The sequence below is a fragment of the Balaenoptera acutorostrata genome, chromosome 16, assembly GCF_949987535.1.
Source record: "Balaenoptera acutorostrata chromosome 16, mBalAcu1.1, whole genome shotgun sequence".
In the NCBI taxonomy this organism is placed as follows: domain Eukaryota; kingdom Metazoa; phylum Chordata; class Mammalia; order Artiodactyla; family Balaenopteridae; genus Balaenoptera; species Balaenoptera acutorostrata.
In genome coordinates this window covers 25,011,002-25,030,620 of record NC_080079.1, presented here as the reverse complement: position 1 = coordinate 25,030,620, position 19,619 = coordinate 25,011,002, and the positions used below count along the sequence as shown (strand labels likewise).

Sequence of the window (19,619 nt, the reverse complement as noted above, 5' to 3'; positions counted from 1 at the left end):
AGCCATTTTAAGAAAGTCTTTAAGATAGGATGTCAGCTTCACAGGAGAAATCCAATTTTTTCCTGGCTCTAAGTTTTATGAGGAATTTGTCTTTAGAGCCTCATATGACTGCTGAACATGTTATAAAATATGAGAAACAGGCATAATTGGAATGCTTCCCTATATGTGCCGGCTATGGATGCTGATGGCAAGATATCTATTAGATTATTAAGGGGTTGGAAGAGTGTGTGCACGCACGTGCACACATGTGTGTTTGTGATATCAGGGAGAAAAAGTAAAGTTTCCCCAAGCGTTATTTCACTGTGATGGTTAAAAAAAAAACAAAACTGAAAGAAGCCATATTAAGGTGACATTTTTCTCCAGTTGTTTGTAACAGGCATAGAAACCCAGAGGGAAAATGCATTCTCAGTGAGGCCTTCTTTGCTCTCCCCACTGGGACTGGGTGAGGGCTAATCTTAGCTCTCAACCTGCCTTTCCCAGTTGAAGTAGGCATTATGCCAGCAAAGGAAATGGGAGCCCATTCTAACCCTAGCCCTCTCTTTTAAATTCTAAATCAATATTGGACAGCTCCCATCTTAGAGCAGGAAGACAAAGAATTTGGTGATGATGATAATGAAGATGGTGATGACCGTGGTGGTGATAATAATGGATACAGTGTCAGGCACTATGGGATAGTGGGGGCAGGATTCTTGGAAGAGCTGGCATTTAAACCAGACCAGAATGGAAATTGTGTCAGAGGACAGATTACAGGCTTAAGAAATACAGTAAGCAAGTTCATGGAGGTGAGAGTGCATGGAATCTTGGACACCATTCTAAAAAGTTTGGACTTCATGCACAATAGTTGGTAATGTAGAGTTTTGAGGAGGGCAATCCATGACATAATCTTCCTTGTGTTTAGAAGGCTATTTCTGCCAACAGTGTGGAGCTGTGCTGTCTAAAGCCATAGCCATTAGTCACCTTATTGAGCGCTTGAAATGTAGCTAGTCCGAATTGAGATGTGCTGTAAGTGTAAAATACACATTGGATTTTGAAGACTTAGTACAAATATATGCAAAAATACTTCAATAATTTTTATGTTGATTACAAGTTGAAATGAAAATATTTTGGATATATTCAGTTCCGTATATTATGAACATTAATTTCATTAGTTTCTTTTCACTTTTTAAAATGAGGCTACTAGAAAATTCTAAATTACCTATGTGGCTCACATTATATTTCTACTGGACAGCGCAGGTGGACAATGGGGAGGCTGGCTTGGAGAAGCAAAGAACTGAAGACCAGGAGAAGATAGGCATCTAGAGCAAAGCCCTAGACCAGAGATGATGAGGGTCAGATCTAAGGCAGTGACGCTGGGAATAGGCAGGAGAGGACAGGTAAAAACGCTTTTTAAATAGGACTTGACACTGATTTTCCTGGATGTGGGGATTAGAAGAGGGAGGACTTAAGGTTGCATGTTAAATGTCTAGTCTGCATAACTGAGGTGTTGGAGGATGGTTTTTAGAACTTGATGTGGATGGCTTTCAACAGGGATATGCAATGGGGAATTCGGATGTGAAGCTCACAAGAGAGGACACAGTGGGGTTGTAGATTCAGGAGTCACCAGCAAGAGGTGATAGTTGAAGAAGCGCAGAAACGGGTGAGAACATGGGGTTTACTCATGGAGAGAAGGTAGGATGAGAGCCAGGCACAGAGGTTGGGGCTCCGAGTTTAGGATGTGGAAGAAAGAAGAGAGGCTGGTGAACTTGAATAAGGATGGTCAGGGAGAACCCAGGAGACCCTGATGACATGTAGACCAAGGGAGATCTTTCCAAATGGAACACGTTTACAAATGCAGGAAGCAGAAGCTGTTGGGCCCACTGTCTCAGGGAGCCACTGGTGGTGTTTGTTGGGATAGGCCTTTGATGAGTCACCTGAAGACAGATGTCAGATTGCAGAAAATCCTGAAGAGAGTGGTTGGTGAGGAAGGGGAGAGTTGCAGCGGTCTGGACACTAGAGAAGGTTGGTGGGGAATGGGAGGCTGGGGGGGGGGGGGGGGGGGGAAGGAGGCGGGGAGGGAGGGGCAGCACAGGGCTGAGGGCAAGGACTGTTAGGCAAAGGGTGAAGGAGGGCGAGACTGAAGATAGCAGGAGGATGTGCTAATGGATGGAAAAAGCTAAGAGGGGGAACTGGTGCAGGAAACTACATGAAAATGTTGCACCTAGAGTCTTTCATCCATTTTTTTCCCAAATATTTTATAGCCACATATCCATAAGTCCATCTCTAGGATCCGACCTTTCCGTGAGCTCTGTCTGGGTAGGGCTTCCTGCAAGTGGGAGAGAGAGAGGGGAGATCCCAGCCTCGATCTTGCAGACAACTGCCCTCTGGGGGACTGCAGGGAGCTTGGCCACCGCACCTCCCCTGTGGGCTTGGGGCTTAGGAGGCCGTACCCTCCCTGGCTGTATGAGCCCCCCGTCTGGAAGCCCTGCCTAAGGGTCCAGACCCAGACCTTAGACTCTGGCATCTACCAGCTCTGCTCAGAGCCCGAGCAGAGTGGAGGCTTCGCATCCCTCCCCAAGCCCTGAGCTTCGGCTTGGGCTGCAGCGCCGGGCCTTCCCCGGCAGGGGCGCTGGGAACCCGCGGATGGCCGGCTCCCGTCTAGCGTCAGATCCCGCGCCCACCTCAGCCTTCAGCGCTGGAACTTTTCTCCCGGCAGCCAGTCGCCACTGTCTTTGGAAACCCACAGAGGACCCACCTCATTCTGAGTGGGACGTTCTCACCGGTGTGGTTCTCTGGTCCAGCCTCATTGGTTCCCAATTTTCCATTTTAGCTCCGGGTGGAAAAGCAAGTTCACGAGGGTGGGGCTCCTGGGAACCGCAGGTGGTCTACCTCCTTGGCAGGCTCAGATTCCCAGGCACCTCCTCTGCTTCCTGCATCCCTCTTGGCCCTCCCCTGGCACTCGTTTGCATCTTCTTTGCTCTCCCCTTTCTTTTTGCACCAGTATCTCGCCTCCTCTCCACCACTTCATTATCTCCCAGCTGGTCTCCCGCTCCCTTTTCTCTTTCTCGAGCTCCCCCTTTGTCTCCTCCCCCCTTAAACCTTCGTTCCCCCTTTCTTTTCTTCCCTCTCCTTGCACTCCCTCCCTCTCACTCTGCTTTAACCATCTCCCATAAGGGAACTCTTCTGTCTAATCCAGAAGAGGAGGCCTTCACTCTTCCCAAGCTCCCTTCCTCCATCCTACTCCTTTCTTAACAGTCCCTCCAGCTCCACGCGTCTAGGCCTTTTCAACCCCTAGAAATCCCGGGAGCTCCGCGGTGGCTGCGGCGGCAGCTGCACTACTTGCCTGTACTCCTTGCCGGGGGGCCTGTAAACTACATCTCGAGGTTGTCTTTGGGTTTAGCTTCCTCTCTCCAGCTCACCCAGTTTTCCTTTTCCTATGGGCACGAACGGTCCCAGCCCAGGCTGAGTTCCGCGCACTCTGGCTCCGCTTCTGCGGCAGGGAACAGTGCGAACTGTTCCTCAGGCCTGCGTGGCGCTGGGCCGGGGACCCTCAACGGGCAGCCTGACACTTTGAAAGAACTGAGCCCTTTCAGAGATTAATCTAAGGAGATGAGGGAGCGACCTCAAAATCGCAGGCGGAAAGATGGGGGCTAGATCCTCCCGGTGGGAGCGACCCCTCTCGACTACTCTCTTTCCCCAGCTCCGGGGCCGGCGCCTCCTAGTTCTCTCCTCTAGCCCTTCGGGAGGCTCCGGGAACAATCCGGTTACGTCCGCAAGCGGTGGGGGGACTACGGGTGCGCGGGGCGCCCGGAGGAGCGGGCTGTGCAGCACCGCCTGCCTTGCCTCGCTCTCAATATTGCCTTTCAGACGACTCGCAGGTTCCTGGAAATGCAAACACAGCCCGTGCCTGATCCATGCTCGCCCACAGCCCGAGCGCACCCCTCCCTGCCTCACATCCCATCGTTCACACTAACACGCACACACACGCGTGCAAACGCGCACGCACAGAGCCGCGCGCCCCCGCACACCCAGGCACCCTTGGCTCAGCCAGGTACCCCCACCCTGGGCGCCCGCTGGCCCGCCAGCCTCGGGCGCACCCCTCGCCCCCCCCTCACGCACGCGCACGCATGCACTCTCCGAGCCCCCGCACCGGGCGGAGGCACGCGGTGGGAGGTGGGTGGCGGGAGGGACAGGCCAGGGACCCGGGAGCGGAGTCTCCCAGTCAATCCCGCGCTCGCCTTCCGCCAACTGCGTTCCTGCGCGAAGGCTCCGGGCTCCCCTTTGGCTCCCCAACCCGAAGAGTAGGCGCTGAAAACACTTCACCCTCCTCCTCCTCCCTCGAGGCCCCCCAACCCTCCCTGCGTGCCATCTCCCACCCCCACAAAAGGCCCGGACGGTAACCCCCTAAACGCGGCCAGAAGCGGCTCCTAACTCTTCGCTGGGAGCAGGTTGGAGGCTGGGTTTTAGAGAGACCCTGGATTGGGGTCCGTCGCCAGCCACTCCTCCTGGATTGGGCTTCATTTTCATATTTTAAAAGAGGATTTTCGTATTACCTTTGAATACTCCTGAAAAAATTTCTGGAGGAGCTCGGTGGGAAAGATTTTGCGGGAATCTTGTTTTAAGGGGGGGAAAAAAAAGCACCGAAGGGGCATTTATTAATTTTTCTCGGGCTTTGGAATCGCCCCGTGGAGAGAGCAAGCCATCAAGAGCCGGGAGGGAAGAGTGGAGAGGACCAGCAAGGCGCACCAGGCCGAGCCACCTCCTTCCCGGCCGCCCCCTCCGCTCTCCCCCGACACACACTCGCTTGCTCGCTTACCGGCGCCTGCACACCCCCCGCGCCGACCCGCACCTCGGGCGGGCGCCACACACTCGGCAGCCCGAGCCGCGGCAGCCGGCAGCCGCAGCGGGATGGAGGCGGCGCGCACGGAGCGCCCCGCAGGCTGGCCCCGGGCACCCCTCGCCCGCACCGGGCTCCTGCTCCTGTCGACGTGGGTCCTGGCCGGCGCCGAGATCACTTGGGACGCAACGGGCGGTCCTGGGCGCCTCGCGTCTCTGGCTTCGCGGTCCCCGGCGCTGCCTCCTCTCTCGCTGCGGGCAGTGGCAAGCCAGTGGCCGGAGGAGCTGGCGACTGTACGGAGAGGCGCCGCACTGGGGCGCCGGCAGGGACCAGAGCCACTGCCCCAGCCAGGCGGAGGCAGCGGCAGAAAGAAGCAGGGAGAAGCCGGAGGGCTGTTGCCGGCAGGCGCGCAGTGGGGACGGGGCATCTCGGCTCCTGGCAAGCCTGGCGGCACAAGGAGGAGTCGCCGGGCGCAGCCCCCCAGTGCCCTGGAACGCGGAGACACCCAGGCTACTGTCTTAGCCGATGGTTCCAAAGGAAGCCGCTCTCTGGCCAAGGGTCTCCGGGAGGAGGTGAAGGCACCACGGGCTGGGGGGTCGGCGTCCGAAGAGCTCCGGCTACCCAGCACCTCGTTCGCGCTGACCGGGGACTCGGCCCACAACCAAGCCATGGTGCACTGGTCGGGACACAACAGCAGCGTGAGTACCCACCCGGCGGCGGATCTCTCTGTCTGCCGGCAGCGAGGGAAAATGGGGGGCGGGAACGATGGGCAGATAGTTGCTCTGGGTCTAGGTGGAGGCAAGGGGAAGGGGGGCTCCTCGACTTTTAGACGGACTGGTTCATCCCTCTTTCCCCATGACCCCAACAGGTTAGTGGAGCTTGTTGTAAGACAGCCTGTGCTTTTGTTTACCAGAGGCCCTAGGATTGGGGCCGCCCGGAGGGGAGAGGAAGAAGAGGTCCTTAACGGGATCAATGACCACTTTCTCTGGTACTTGGCTTGGAGAGTCAGTTATCCTGTCGTGGGTGTGTGTGAATTCTTGGGTGAGGACACAGATTGATTTGGGGAAACAACCGCTGGATAGACTGACGGGTTTCTGCGACTGCCCCGGGGGCTTCCCCCCTTTCCCCTCCAGTCACGCGACGGAAAGCCAGGAGACTGAGGCCACTCGGACTCTGATACTCCTGCCCGCCGGGCTTAGGATGCTGCCTCGGGCTCCGGGCGCACTTCCTCCCAGCCTTAGGGGAGGCTGGGCCTTCAGGCAACACTGATTCCCCCTTCAAAACCCAGGCAGCATACAGCTGATTCACTTTGTTAGTTATACAGCAGAAACTAACACAACACTGTAAAGCAATTATACTGCAACAAAGATGTTAAAAATTAAAAAGAACAAACAAACAAACAACCCAGGCAGCTGCCCCGAAAAGCTATAGGAGGGGCAGAAAAAAAAAGTTTAAAGTGTGAAGTGAAATTCAACACCCATCCTGCACCCTTCGTTCTCACGCAAGCACAAGCACACGTAAGTCGCTGAGCAAAATACTCGCCCCGGCTGCTGAGTCCTGCAACGACAAACTCGCCAAGTGGAGTTGGGTCCCGGTGCTTTCTGTGCACCTCTCCACGCCTCTCTCTCCGCTGCCAGGTTAACCTGGAAGCTGCTGTACGAGAGGTGGCGCCCTGGAGTCCAGTCCGGCGGCTCCGGCGCCCGCGGCCAGGCACCGGGCGCAGAGTACCGTCTGCGCAGCCCGCAGCTCGGGCCGGAGGAGCGCCCCACCCTACCCCCAGCTGGCAGCCAGCACGTGCAGTCGAGCCCAGGATCCGCGGGGGATGGCCCTCGGGGAAGAGTGGGGACAGCCTCCGACGATTTACTCCACTCCCCTGCCTTCCTCGGCCCCCACTTCAGCCACTCCTGCAAAAATCCTTTCCTCATCTCTGGCTCTGAGGATCAGATCGGAGCCCGGCACTGGGCAGAGTCTGGGGGATGACGGATGTCTGTACTGGCAGCTTTGGGGAACTCATCTGATGGGAAAGCACCGCCCCCGCTCCCTTTATATTTCTCTTCATGACTGACATTAAAGATTTCCCGGGGAAATTTTCGCCTTATTTTAACAGGGCCTGGAGGGTGTCACAGGGGTGAGTGGTGAATAACAGGAAAGCCCGAAGTCCGCAGAGAGCAGCACATCAGCAATACCGAGCACAGATTTCCTGGTTCCTTCTGACACACAGCACCACGCAGGCAGCGCAGCCTGGGTTGGAAGCATTTGGGCAGTCCAGCTTACCAGCAGCGCGGTGGCTGACTCCGTCTGCCTCCAGTGAAGGCCCCCCATAGCTTCGCAGTGGACAGCTCTGGACTTGGGCGGTGGGCAACGTGTGCATTGGGAGGGATGGGTGACTGAGGACTTACAAGTCCCCGAAGGACTCTGTGTGTGTGTGTGTGTGTTTTGGGGGGGGGTGGAGAGAGAGAGAGGTAATTCTCTGACCGCAGGGATCGCGACTCTCAACTTCCTTTTAGTTTGATAGTGAGGAATTGTGTGCATGTGTGTTATTTTGTTCATGTTCTTACTCCATGAGGAGGATGGACAGGATGTGTGGAAGTAAATGTATCCCTAGGAGAAGGAGGAGGTGATATCTTCACATGTCTGTGATTTTAACACTGCCACATTTGGACGATATAAATTCACTCTGCCTAAAGAGTTTTTTTATGTTTCTGCTTTTATTTATTTATTTATTTATTTATTTATTTTTAAATTGTATAGCTACTTTATTTATTTATTTATTTTTATTTTTGGCTGTGTTGGGTCTTCGGTTCGTGCGAGGGCTTTCTCTAGTTGCGGCAAGTGGGGGCCACTCTTCATCGCGGTGCGGGGACCGCTCTTCATCGCGGTGCGCGGGCCTTTCACTATCGCGGCCCCTCCCGTTGCGGGGCACAGGCTCCAGACGCGCAGGCTCAGTAGTTGTGGCTCACGGGCCCAGCTGCTCCGTGGCATGTGGGATCTTCCCAGACCAGGGCTCGAACCCGTGTCCCCTGCATTAGCAGGCAGATTCTCAACCACTGCGCCACCAGGGAAGCCCCTCTGCTTTTATTTTAAGGATCATTTTCGTGTGTTGACAAATTCCCTGAAGATGGGACCGTTAAAGAGTGCTTTCTGCAAGTAGTAATTAAATGTGCATAGCCTTCTCTGCCCATCTTCAAGGCAGTTATACAGCAGAGGAAGTGAGGGGGCAAGTTTAGCCCCACACCCCCCAGGGAAATGGCTCTTCAGTTAAAAGGGGGTGCAGAGGGCCTGAGGAGTGCATCAGTTGGCCTTGGAGTCCTTAGTGACAGTGATGAGATTTGGGCAGTTCATTAATAGCTCCTCAGGGGTTCATTGGTTGTGCTCGTGGCCAGTCTTACTGTCCAAGCAAAGGACAAGGCAGCACAGGTGAGTGCAGGGACCCCATGGTGTCTACTGTCCCTGGTCCAGAGACTTACTGCCTCTTCAGCTCTTGGGCTGGACCTGCCTCTTTTGACGATGCTTCACAGGCAATTCCAGCGAGAAGGACTTCTTTGAGTGTAGGTCTGTGCTGCTCTGAGGAAGATGAGGAAACAGGTTAACATGGCCCTGCCTTTGAGAGACTTTAAGGAAACAACCCTGGGGGAGGAGCTAGGAAACCAGTTTCTGCAACATTACACAGTTGGTTTCTTTCTCCCCTCCTCCTTTCCTGAGGACAGCAAAAGACGGCACTGTTAAAATAAAGCCAGGGTGAGGAGTGATGGAGATGATGTCCCTTCTGGAAGTTCCCTTTATCATTGGTTTCACAGTGGTTGGAGATGTCCCCAAGGCAGAGAACATGGGGCCTTGCGCCAAGCTGTTTTGACGTGAAAAGAGAATTCCATCTTCCCTTCCGACGTAAAGGGTGTTAAGCATGTCCTTCTCTGGGAAGGCCACCGGTTTAATTGTTAACACACTGTGGGGCTTCCCGCTCTCCCTCCAAGTGCCTCTGGTGGACTTCATTCCTGGCGTGAAGTCCTTTTTGGGGAGAGTTTCCAGTTACCCCGTATAATGGAAAATTGAACTCCACTCTGGCCGTTTGTGTTCAGGCATAAGGAAGTGGACGTGCAAGGGAAGCACCTCCACCCCACACTATGTGCCCAGCATGTGCCCAGGGGCTGAGAGTCTCATTCTAGGCTTGAGTCACATGTTCACTTTGGTCCCAGGAGCGGGGTGGGATGGCTTGTAGGGCAATGGGGGAGGTGCCCAGCAGGCTTGAGCCAGGAGGGGATGGAGTCTGGGTCCCCCTCTGACCTTTCTTGCCCTGCCAGGTGTTTCGGGGGAGAGGTGAGTGGGCTTGGGCTTGGAGCCTGTACTCTGCCTTATCCATTGGGCCACCGGGGCTGATTGGAGCCTAGATTCTGGAAGAGCGATTTGCCTTTCTCTCTGGTTGTCTCCAGCTGAGATCCTGGTGATTAATGGGCTAGAGAGTGTTTCACAAACACCCAAAGGGAATCCAGACCCTGTGGCTGTGACAGGGATACAGAAAAACACATCATTCTGATCTCCTTCAAAAGAAGAAAGGCGCCTCCTTGCTTGGTCAGTGAGCTGGCAAATGGCTCTGGAGAGTGGAAAGCTGTGAAGACAACAGCTCGCTTTCCGGGCCCCCTTGGCATTGTAAGCCTTGATGGGGGTCCCCTGTTCTGGTGCTGAGGTGAGAATGCTGCACCCTCCTGTAGGTTGATCCCCATGCCTTTCCTGCAGCTCACTCCCAGAGACAGCGATTTACAGGCTGCTACCCCTGCAGTGTGTCTGGTTGGAAGGACTTGCCAGATGGCATTCATGGGCCCAACTCTGCACCTTGGTGAAGAGAAACAGGGAGATGCCGATAACCCGGCGTCCTTACCCTGCTAGCAGGGGGAACGCACAGACTCGCCCAGGCACGATTTCATACCCGTAACTAATTCAGCTGGACGGTGTTCTAAAATATTTACTCTTAATGTGCAAAATAGTGACAGATTTGATCAGATTAATTGTGTTTCACTCACTGGAGCATCTAATTGTGGCTCCCAAACAGATTTTTCAAATAGCTTTTGGCTGGGTTGTCTAACCTTCTCATCCCCGCTCTCAGTCCCCGTGTCACGATATCTTAATGCATTTTGCCTTCTCAGAGGCTTAATAAAGAAGCCTGCCACAAGCTCAATATCAAAAAAAAAAAACAACAACCCAATCCAAAAATGGGCAGAAGACCTAAATAGACATTTCTCCAAAGAAGATATACAGATTGCCAACAAACACATGAAAGGATGCTCAACATCACTAATCATCAGAGAAATGCAAATCAAAACTACAGTGAGGTATCACCTCACACCAGTCAGAATGGCCATCATCAAAAAATCTACAAACAGTGAATGCTGGAGAGGTTGTGGAGAAAAGGGAACCCTCTTGCACTGTTGGTGGGAATGTAAACTGATACAGCCACTACGGAGAACAGTATGGAGGTTCCTTAAAAAACTAAAAATAGAATTACCATATGACCCAGCAATCCCACTACTGGGCATATACCCAGAGAAAATCATAATTCAAAAAGAGTCATGTAGCACAATGTTCATTGCAGCTCTATTTACAATAGCCAGGACATGGAAGCAACCTAAGTGTCCATCGACAGATGAGTGGATAAAGAAGATGTGACACATATATACAATGGAATGTTATTCAGCCATAAAAAGAAACGAAATTGAGTTATTTGTAGTGAGGTGGATGGACCTAGAGTCTGTCATACAGAGTGAAGTAAGTTAGAAAGAGAGAAACAAATACTGTATGCTAACACATATATATGGAATTAAAAAAAAAAAAGGTTCTGAAGAACCTGGGGCAGGACAGGAATAACAGCAGAGACGTAGAGAATGGACTTGAGGACACAGGGAGGGGGAAGGGACGAAGCTGGGACGAAGTGAGAGAGTGGCATGGACTTACATATACTACCAAATGTAAAATAGATAGCTAGTGGGAAGCAGCTGCATAGCATAGGGAGATCAGCTCGGTGCTTTGTGACCACCTAGAGGGGTGGGATAGGGAGGGTGGGAGGGAGGGAGACACAAGAGGGAAGAGATATGGGAACATATGTATATGTATAGCTGATTCACTTTGTTATAAAGTAGAAACTAACACACCATTGTAAAGCAGTTATACTCCAATAAAGATGTTAAAAAAAAAAAAAAGCCTGCCACAGAAGCTGTTCTTCAGGGGTTTGCCAAAAAGAATCTGTTTTTAATTAATATTACAAGGGGAGCCATCTCAGTTGAGATGTAGCTGGGAAATGCCAGGGGACATAACAGCACTAACTGCTCCTGGTCACCATAGGCCTGGGGGTGGTGAGTGGAGGGACCGCACACCGCACACCGGCTGTTTGCTCTGCGTTTTCTCTGATGGCCCGGTTACAGGGCGTGATTTGCTTCTCAGATCCTGCAGTGATTTCCAAGGTAAGCAGAAGTTGCAAACTCCTTAATTGGGAGGCCCAATTTAATGATGGCAGAAATGCAGCGATTGGAACTCGCTTTGTAGTTGGCAGAGAAGGAACGCGGGAAGTGGCTTCTCAGATTGTGTTGGATTTAAGGGAAAGGAGTTGTGGCAGGAAGGCTGAGGAGGGAGCGGGGGCAGAAGGGAGAACTGCTCTTTCCTCGGCTGTGTAAATCCTACCGTAACTGGGGGCACTTTGGAACTGGGTGATCGTCCTCTAGGGAGCAGAGAGGTGTGACAAAGCTGGATGGCTGAAATAGGAGGGTGTGTCTGGAGGGTTTATCCAAGGCCACGTACACCAAGGCCTGGGGGCTGGACTCGTCTGTTGATTTCCTGCTTCCTTTGGCCTCTTGGCTGGCTTGAGACACTTCCCTATGAGGAGAAAATGTCAAAAGATGAATTTTCAGCAAGTTTGGGGGAAAAGAGGTCTTGTGAAGTTGGAGGTGGAAAGTGTAGCATGCCGGCGCCTGGTGGGCCACTTTGGGTAAGCAGCAGTGGCAGTGTGGGATGGATGGCCTTCAGCTAACCATGGTCATCCCCCTGTTGTGGTGGGTTACTGAGAGAAGGGTCTGGATGCTGCTCTGACTTTGTTGGCAGAGAGTGGAGATGAGAGAGCTCTGCTTTACACGCAGTAGAGAGACTCAACTGTGTTTGACCAAGTGGGTGAATGAGTGAGTCCCAAGTCTCATTGAGCAGAGGCTACGAAGGGATTGAAAACCCTTGTCCCTTGGGATAGCGATGCTTCCTTTCTCAGGTTGTTCATAACTTGACCGGTACTATAATCAGGAGCATTTCACCCAGGACGTCTCCATTCTCGCTTGAGTACGTTTAGCCTCTTGAATTAAACTCCAGAGTCCTTTAGCCTGCCATTCAAGGCTCTTCACTGCGTATGTCCTGGATCTGCTTCTCCAACTCTGCATCTGACTGTTCCCTGATGGGCCCCTTCACTCTAGCCAAGGCAGCCCCTTCATTGTCCCAGACCCCTTCTTGACTCAAGCCTTTGCTCTTAAGGTCTCCTCCACTCAGGATACCCCTCTTCCTCTATTGAGATGCACCCATTACTCATGGCTCAGTTTAAGAGTCAAACATGCTTCTCTATAGAACCTTTCTTAGAAACGTTTATTTTTCTTTCTCCTAACTGTTTATAGAATTTACAGCCTGTACCACACATTTGATTATGTTTAGTTTGCACTTGGTTATTTTATGAGTGTTTTGAAGGTGAGGGATGAGGGATAAAATGCTTACACCAGCACCTCATCCCCACACCTGCTGTGAGTTCTTCTCTTCTCATGTGTGCCTTGTGACCTGTGGCCTGGTGCTTGGCCTGTGCTGGAAGAGAACCTAGTTTAGGGGAAAAGCTGGACATAGTTATGTAGGGTCATCAAGGATCTTGTTAGGTTGTAGATTATTTAGCCTGGGTATGATTGTATGACTTGTGTGAATTCATACTTGTGGAGGGTTTTCATCATGAATGCCATCCTCTTCAGGATATATTAGGAACAGAGGTAGGCTGGGAGCAAGAAACAAAGCCATATGGTAAACAGGAGCAAGGGTTCTGGAGCTGGATGCCTGGGTTTGAATCCTGCCTCTGTCTCTCTCTCTCCTTCTCTCTCTCTCTCTCTTTTTTTTTTTTTTTTGGTTAAGTTTAATTTAGTCTTTAAAGAATTGAAATATAGTTGCATACAGTATTATATAGGTTACAGGTATACAATATTGTGATTCACAGTTTTTAAAGGTTATCCTCCATTAATAGTTATTATAAAATATTGGCTATCTTCCCTGTGTTGTATGGTATATCCTTGTAGCTTATTTTATACCTAATAGTTTGTACCTCTTACTCCCCTACCCCTATATTGCCCCTCCCCACTTCCCTCTCCCCACTGGGAGCCACTAGTTTGTTCTCTATATCTGTGAGTCTGCTTCTTTTTTGTTATATTTACTAATTTGTTATATATTTTTAGATTCCACATATAAGTGATGTCATACACCATTTGTCTTTCTCTGACTTACTTCACCTAGCATAATGCCCTCTAAGTCCATCCATGTTGCTGCAAATGGCAAAATTTCACTCTTCTTTATGGCTGAGTAGTATTCCATTGTGTATGTATATATGTATATATACCACATCTTCTTTATCCACTCATCTGTTGATGGACACTTAGGTTTCTTCCATGTCTTAGCAATTATAAATAATGCTGCTATGAACATTGGGGGTGCATGTATCTTTTTGAATTAGTGTTTTTGGTTTTTTTTTTTTTTTTTTTTGCATATATACCCAGGAGTGAGATTTCTGGGTCATATGATAGTTCTATTTTTAGTTTTTTGAGGACGCACCATATTGTTTTCCATGGTGGCTGCACCAATTTACATTCCCACCAACAGTGTAGGAGGGCTCCCTTTTCTCCACATCCTCGCCAACATCTATTTGTTGTCTTTTTGATGGCAGCCACTCTGACAGGTGTGAGGTGATACCTCATTGTGGTTTTGATTTGCATTTCCCTAATGATTAGTGATGCTGAGCATCTTCTGATGTGCCCATTGGCCATCTCATCTGCCTGTCTTCTTTGGAGAAATGTCTATTCAGTTCTCCCGCCCTTTTTTTTTTTTTTCCTGCCCATTTTTAAATTGGGCTGTCTGCCTCTTGTCTCTTAATAGCTGTGTGACATTGGGCAAGTTGTCACCCTCTCTTGTCTATTTTTTCATCTACGAAAGGGAGTGATAATAATAGTACCTCTCACATTGGGCTATTTCAAGGATTAAATAAGATATTGTACATAGCAAAGTGTTTAAAAGAAATGCCTGACCTGTAGTTAGTCCTCCAGATATTTTAGTTAGTTTAGTTGTTATTCTTATATTAGAAGGGGTTTTCTCTTCATTTGCAGATGGAAACACAGAAGCAGAGGAAGGAGGTACTTGCCCCAAGTTTCCCAGTGAGCTGATTGCAAAGCCCTTGGCTACAACCCAGTTCTCAGTGAGATGCTCATTTCAGCCACCTCCCATAGTGCATGCCCTGACTCAGACGAGTCTTTGCGTGTCTGCCTTCTGTGTCATGCTAAGGGAAACAGTGAAAGAGAGAAGTGTGAGTGGCTGGGGACCCGGCTGATTGAAACTCATACTCAGAATTTGTAATAGAAATGGTTAGAAGCAGGTGCTTAGAGTCAGGTTAACGATTATACTAACAGACAGCTAATAAGTGGAACATTTTCTCAGGGCTTTTGTTGAGTGGAGTTTTGAGAAAGGCATCCAGAAAGATGAAGAGTAGCTTCTCTTGGCTTGGGCACCCATGATTATACCTCACAGTTAATCATGGAAGACTTCTTGAAGGAAGTGAGTGAAATGTGTAGCTTTCATAGAAAATAGGAGAACACAGGGCTGCTGGGACTGGTGGACAAGAAAAGCCTGGAGTGCCAAAGACTCATTTCATCCAAGTCATGGGATGGACCTTGGTGTTCAAGGTTAGCTTCTCCTTTCCATCTCCTACCTCTGCTTTGTGCCTGGCATGAAATGGGGATATCCGTGGCTGGAACTCTCTGCATGATGTCTGCAGCCTCTTTCCCAGAATTATCATATTGGCCAGACCCATGAATATTTTGTAATAATCCACATCCATCGAGGTACAGGTTTGTACCTGCCTGTACCCTTTTTGCCTGCACCCTGTGCACTTCGAGTGGAACCTGAGATCCCTACACAGACACTAGAGGGAGTGTTGCCCTGGGAAAGAAGTGAAAATAAATAGGATGAAATAATAAAACAAATGCTGCATGAGGAATTGTTCCAAGGGAGTGAAGAAGAGCGGTAGTAGCCTGCAGGTTCATTGTGTGAGGGCTGGTCTGCTGACCCATAGATGAACAATTGATTAGCAACCGAGCAGCTGAGTCCTGGGGGACTGATCATTCAGCCCCTTCCCGCAGAAAAAAGGAAATGGATGTTTTGTACAAATACAGACGTTCTGCTGTCCATTCAACCCATAAATGACTCAACTAAGACTCCAGACGTAAATGCAGCCAGAAGTGATGCTCAGGCTTGGGTCTTCCATCTCTTCTGCATTTTCTGCCTTTGTGCTCCCTCACTTTCTTGGGCATCGTGGTCAGTTAATATAAGCTTATTGAGTTGAATGACATAAGTACGTTCTTAAATACTTAAAACTGCCTGGGTAAAGAATGCGTGTCTTGGGAATGGGGAAGAATCTGGCTGCTTCTTGCTGCCTCCAGGCCTAGGGTCTGCATCCCTGGGACATCACAATGGCCTCTCACCTGTTCCCAGGTCCCGCGTACCTAACTCAGTCATCTCTAAGCCTTTTTGGCACCTATGTGAGGTAAGCAGTTTCTCTTCCAGATGGGTGGAATCAGGTTAAAGAGTACACTGCTGCGTAAGAAATGAACTTTTTCCTTTTAAAAATCTGTTCTCAGTGGGAGACGGAGAACAATTACGGAGTTGAACATTTTTTTCAGTTGCTCAAGTTGCCATATCTGAATGTGATTACACGTACTGGGGGAACTCGTTACGTTAAGAGTTTTGAGGCCGTGGTACTGGAGATGCAGAGAAGCTTGTTTACCAGGGTGGAGGCAGGTAGAGGAAAGAATCTTTAGAGGCAAAAGAGTTGCTCATATAACTGTGTTGCTTTCAGTGTTATCTGTGCTTGAAAGCAAACTTTTCACTGGAAGATTTCTCAAAACTCAGACATTTTTTTTTCTGTTATGGGAAGGCCCCCAAGCAACAGTGATTTCAAACAAGTCTCTGAGCCTTAGTTTCACTGGCTGTAAAATGGGAATAATACTGGGATGTTGTGAATCTTATAGATAATACTCTGAAGGGGTTAGCATAGTAGGCTATTACACTGGTTAAAAAATGTTAGTTCTCATTATCGCCTAGGCAGGAAATGGGGTAGGTTGAGTGTCTGTCTTTTTGTAGCAGATATGTTGGTACCCTGCCCATATGCCCTCTGCACTTGCCATCTGTCTGCAATCTGGCCTGACTTCTAACCACCAGCACCAGGGACTGTGTGCCCACTGGGGCTTTCTTCGATTACACAGGTGCAGGCTGGAAGCATCAGGGAATTGATTTCCATCAAGGAGTAGGGAGCAACCACTTGACAATGACTGTTGGAAGCTGGCGGATAAATACCCCAGCTCCCTTGCCCTTTGGGGTGGGGTAACTCTGAAGCTTGTTTTCTACACCATCTCCCAGAGCTACCAGTGGGATTAAGCCCCAATTGCCTAAGGTGGTAACTTGCTTGCTTTATTGGCTACCTTCCCATCCCTATCTCCTTTCTCCACCCCACAGTCAGTATCACCTGGGATCACCTACCAAATAAACTACACTTGACCCTTCAACAATGTGGGGTTAGGGACCTGGCCCTCCACACAGTCAAAAATCTGTGTATGACTTTACAGTTGGCCCTCCAGTATGTGAAGTTCCGTGTCCGCGGATTCAACCAACCAACTTAAAGACAGGCAGAGAGAAAGAATAACTTCTTACTCTTCCTTTGTGTTCTATTCAGGCCTTCAGTGGGTTGAATGAGGCCGACCCACATTGGGAGGGCAATCTGCTTTACTTAGTCTACCAATTCGTATGTTAAACTCATCCAGAAACACCTTCACAGACACACTTAGTATAATGTTTGATCAAATTTCTGGACACTCCGTGGCACAGTCAAGTTAACACATAAAATTATCCATCACACCAAATCAGGAATTTCCCTCATCTCTTATAAAATTATGCATCAGGCCCTACCATGGTACATACTGGGTATAGAGAGGGAAATGGAGTCACTGACCCCAGTTGTGAGAGGGTCTTCCTTTTGGGTTGGCACCTTCCAGAAGGAAGGAGCTCAGGTTATATTGAGTGGCAGGAATATGGCATTGGGGCTTTGAGGAGGGGACACACACCCAAATTAGTTTTCACTGTCATTTCTCAGAGCTAAAGAGCCCCTCCCCATCCCAGGGCATGTGCTTGGTCTTCACAATACATCGTCTCCCTCAAATTTGGACCTCTACCTGCTGACGGACGGTCTCTCACCTAAGAATAAGGTGTGATTCTTTTTTTTCTTAGACTTTGTCAAGATTTTGGCAGGAAGCAGCTGAGCTTACAGTGGTACCTTCCCTTCTGAGATATCCTTAGTGAGGGGCATCACGAGAGGTTGGAAAGAATATTGGCCTGGGAGTTGGGATGTCCAGATGGCCTCCTGATTTACATTAACTCTCTTCAGCAAGTCACATGTTTCTTAGGTGTAAGAGAAAGAAGACCCTTCCAGGTATAGTAGCTTATTATGTCTGTGAGTAAAAAAAATTTTAATGGGCTCATTAGTAAGGAAAGTGTCTAGAACTATGATTTAAAAAATACTGGAAAATGCTTTTTTCACGCACGTATAAATTTGGTCTTATCCGATGCAGATGTACTTACTTTCATTCATTCATTCATTCATTCAGTAATTTGTTTGCTTAGTGTGATGCTAATTAAGTTATCTGGATTTTCTGGGATTCATTTTCCTTACCTATAAAATGAAAGAGTCACTTATGCAACTCTTGATTCAGGCCCATCTCACAACAAGCTAGATATGGTATTAGGTCAGTCATTTCTTTATGTGTGAAATGGGGACAATTCTGTTTGCTCCCCTTATGTCGCAGTTAAATAATGAGCTACTGCACCTGTCAGCCTTTTGAAAAGAGTGCTTTTCAAAGCGCTGTGAACAGGAGCGATATGAGCAGGGGGTGATATGAACTCACGATATTAGTTCACATTACTTCTCCTTTATTCCTTGAGTAGCTGGAGGTCCTTCCATAGCAGATTTGAGACCACATGTTTCTTTTGCCTTCTCCTAGCACAAATGAAACACTATCATTAGCACACAAACCATGGTGTTAAAAAACTCGAGATTCTTATTCCAGGCATGATGTACAATTTATTTCAAGTCACATCTGATATAATAAAAGTCTCAGATGGGAGTGTAATTTGATGTTTATAAAAAAACAACAACATTTGTTCCAGGTCTTGACCTGTATTGATTGCTCTGCCTTATTCCTTTCAGACAATATGAAGTATTTGGGGAGCATCTACTATATGCCTAGTGATGCAGAATGTGCAAAAGAGTGCACCATGGCTTTGTTTCTATTGGTGAGGCCTATCATGCCGACTGGATACCCAAAAAACTTATAGTCTTGTGTGTGGAAATCACATTATTAGACTAATATTGCAAAGAACAATGTGAGATCATGTAAAATATGTGCTAAATTTGAGCATTCTTAGGAAATACATTGAATGTAATCAAGACCACGGTAAATGGAAACTAATAAAATGTTTAAAATATTATGGTTGTTTTATTATCTACAAAAAAATCCAGTAGCATGATTAGAAATAGATGTAATCCTCATGACTAAATCTGTGTCACTTGATGAGAAGTATTCTGAGCTTTGAGGTCAAATAGATTATTTTATGCTATGACAGTTGCTCAGAATTCTGCCATATTAGTTTGGACTATTTTTCTTGGTCTCCTTTTGTTTTTCCTTGAGTTTCTAATTGTTTTATCTTCCTCACAGGAAGACAAACATCTGGTTTTTTCATCATAGCACTAAGATAGTCCAGCTTCTTAATTGTATTTTTAGTGGATATTCTAATTTGTACTGATATCCTTCTAGGCCTGCTTCCCTATTGTCATCTTGATATTTCTATTTATTTTCCTCCTGGATTAGTGCCTCTGTTTCTTGGATTCCATTCCTCTCTTTTGGGCTGAGTTTCATTTTTCTGTGGTAAATCCTCAAGTATTCTTTTTCAGAGAGTGCAGGGGAATGTCCTGGCTTATTCCTGTGTCCTGACATAAATATTGCTAGGTTCCTTTTAACTCTCAAAAGATCCTGCCTTGGATGGTACATTATATAGTCACCCAGTGCTTGAGTGATACTTTTTCTTTTCATTGTTGACATGTCTAAAATTTATTTTGGTCTCACACGGGTTTGATGGTTCATGTGGACATAGAAATCTAAGGTCAAAAAAATTACCCTTGGGTCTTTGAAGTTCTTAGAGTACTTGCTGGTTTTGCATCATATGCTATTTTTGGATGATGTGTGTCTTCCGCCTCAAGGGACTGATGAGGGTGGGGAAAGGATATGCCTAGCTTGGGACACCGTGGCTTTGTTCCTGTTGGTGAGGCCTAACCCTCTAAGGGAACCTCATGCATTAAAACCAGATTTATACAAAATCAGCAGTACAGTGTGGGAGATTAAATAAATGCTCTCTGGGGCAATTTGCCATAGACACTTTACCTGAATACCTTTAATATATAACTCAACCAGATGAGGTAGTCTCGGCTACCTTTTATTTAAAA

The 19,619-nt window shown here is 48.6% G+C and overlaps 1 protein-coding gene across 1 annotated transcript in view; it reads left to right on the top strand.

Annotated features, from left to right (window-relative positions):
- The first annotated feature begins 4,884 nt into the window (after window positions 1-4,884).
- Window positions 4,885-19,619, top strand: part of SORCS3 (sortilin related VPS10 domain containing receptor 3) — a 601,251-nt gene continuing 586,516 nt past the window's right edge. Inside the window, exon 1 of the mRNA XM_057531046.1 lies at window positions 4,885-5,511. Coding sequence (XP_057387029.1) covers window positions 4,885-5,511 — 627 coding nt within the window. The remainder of the gene's footprint in view (window positions 5,512-19,619) is intronic.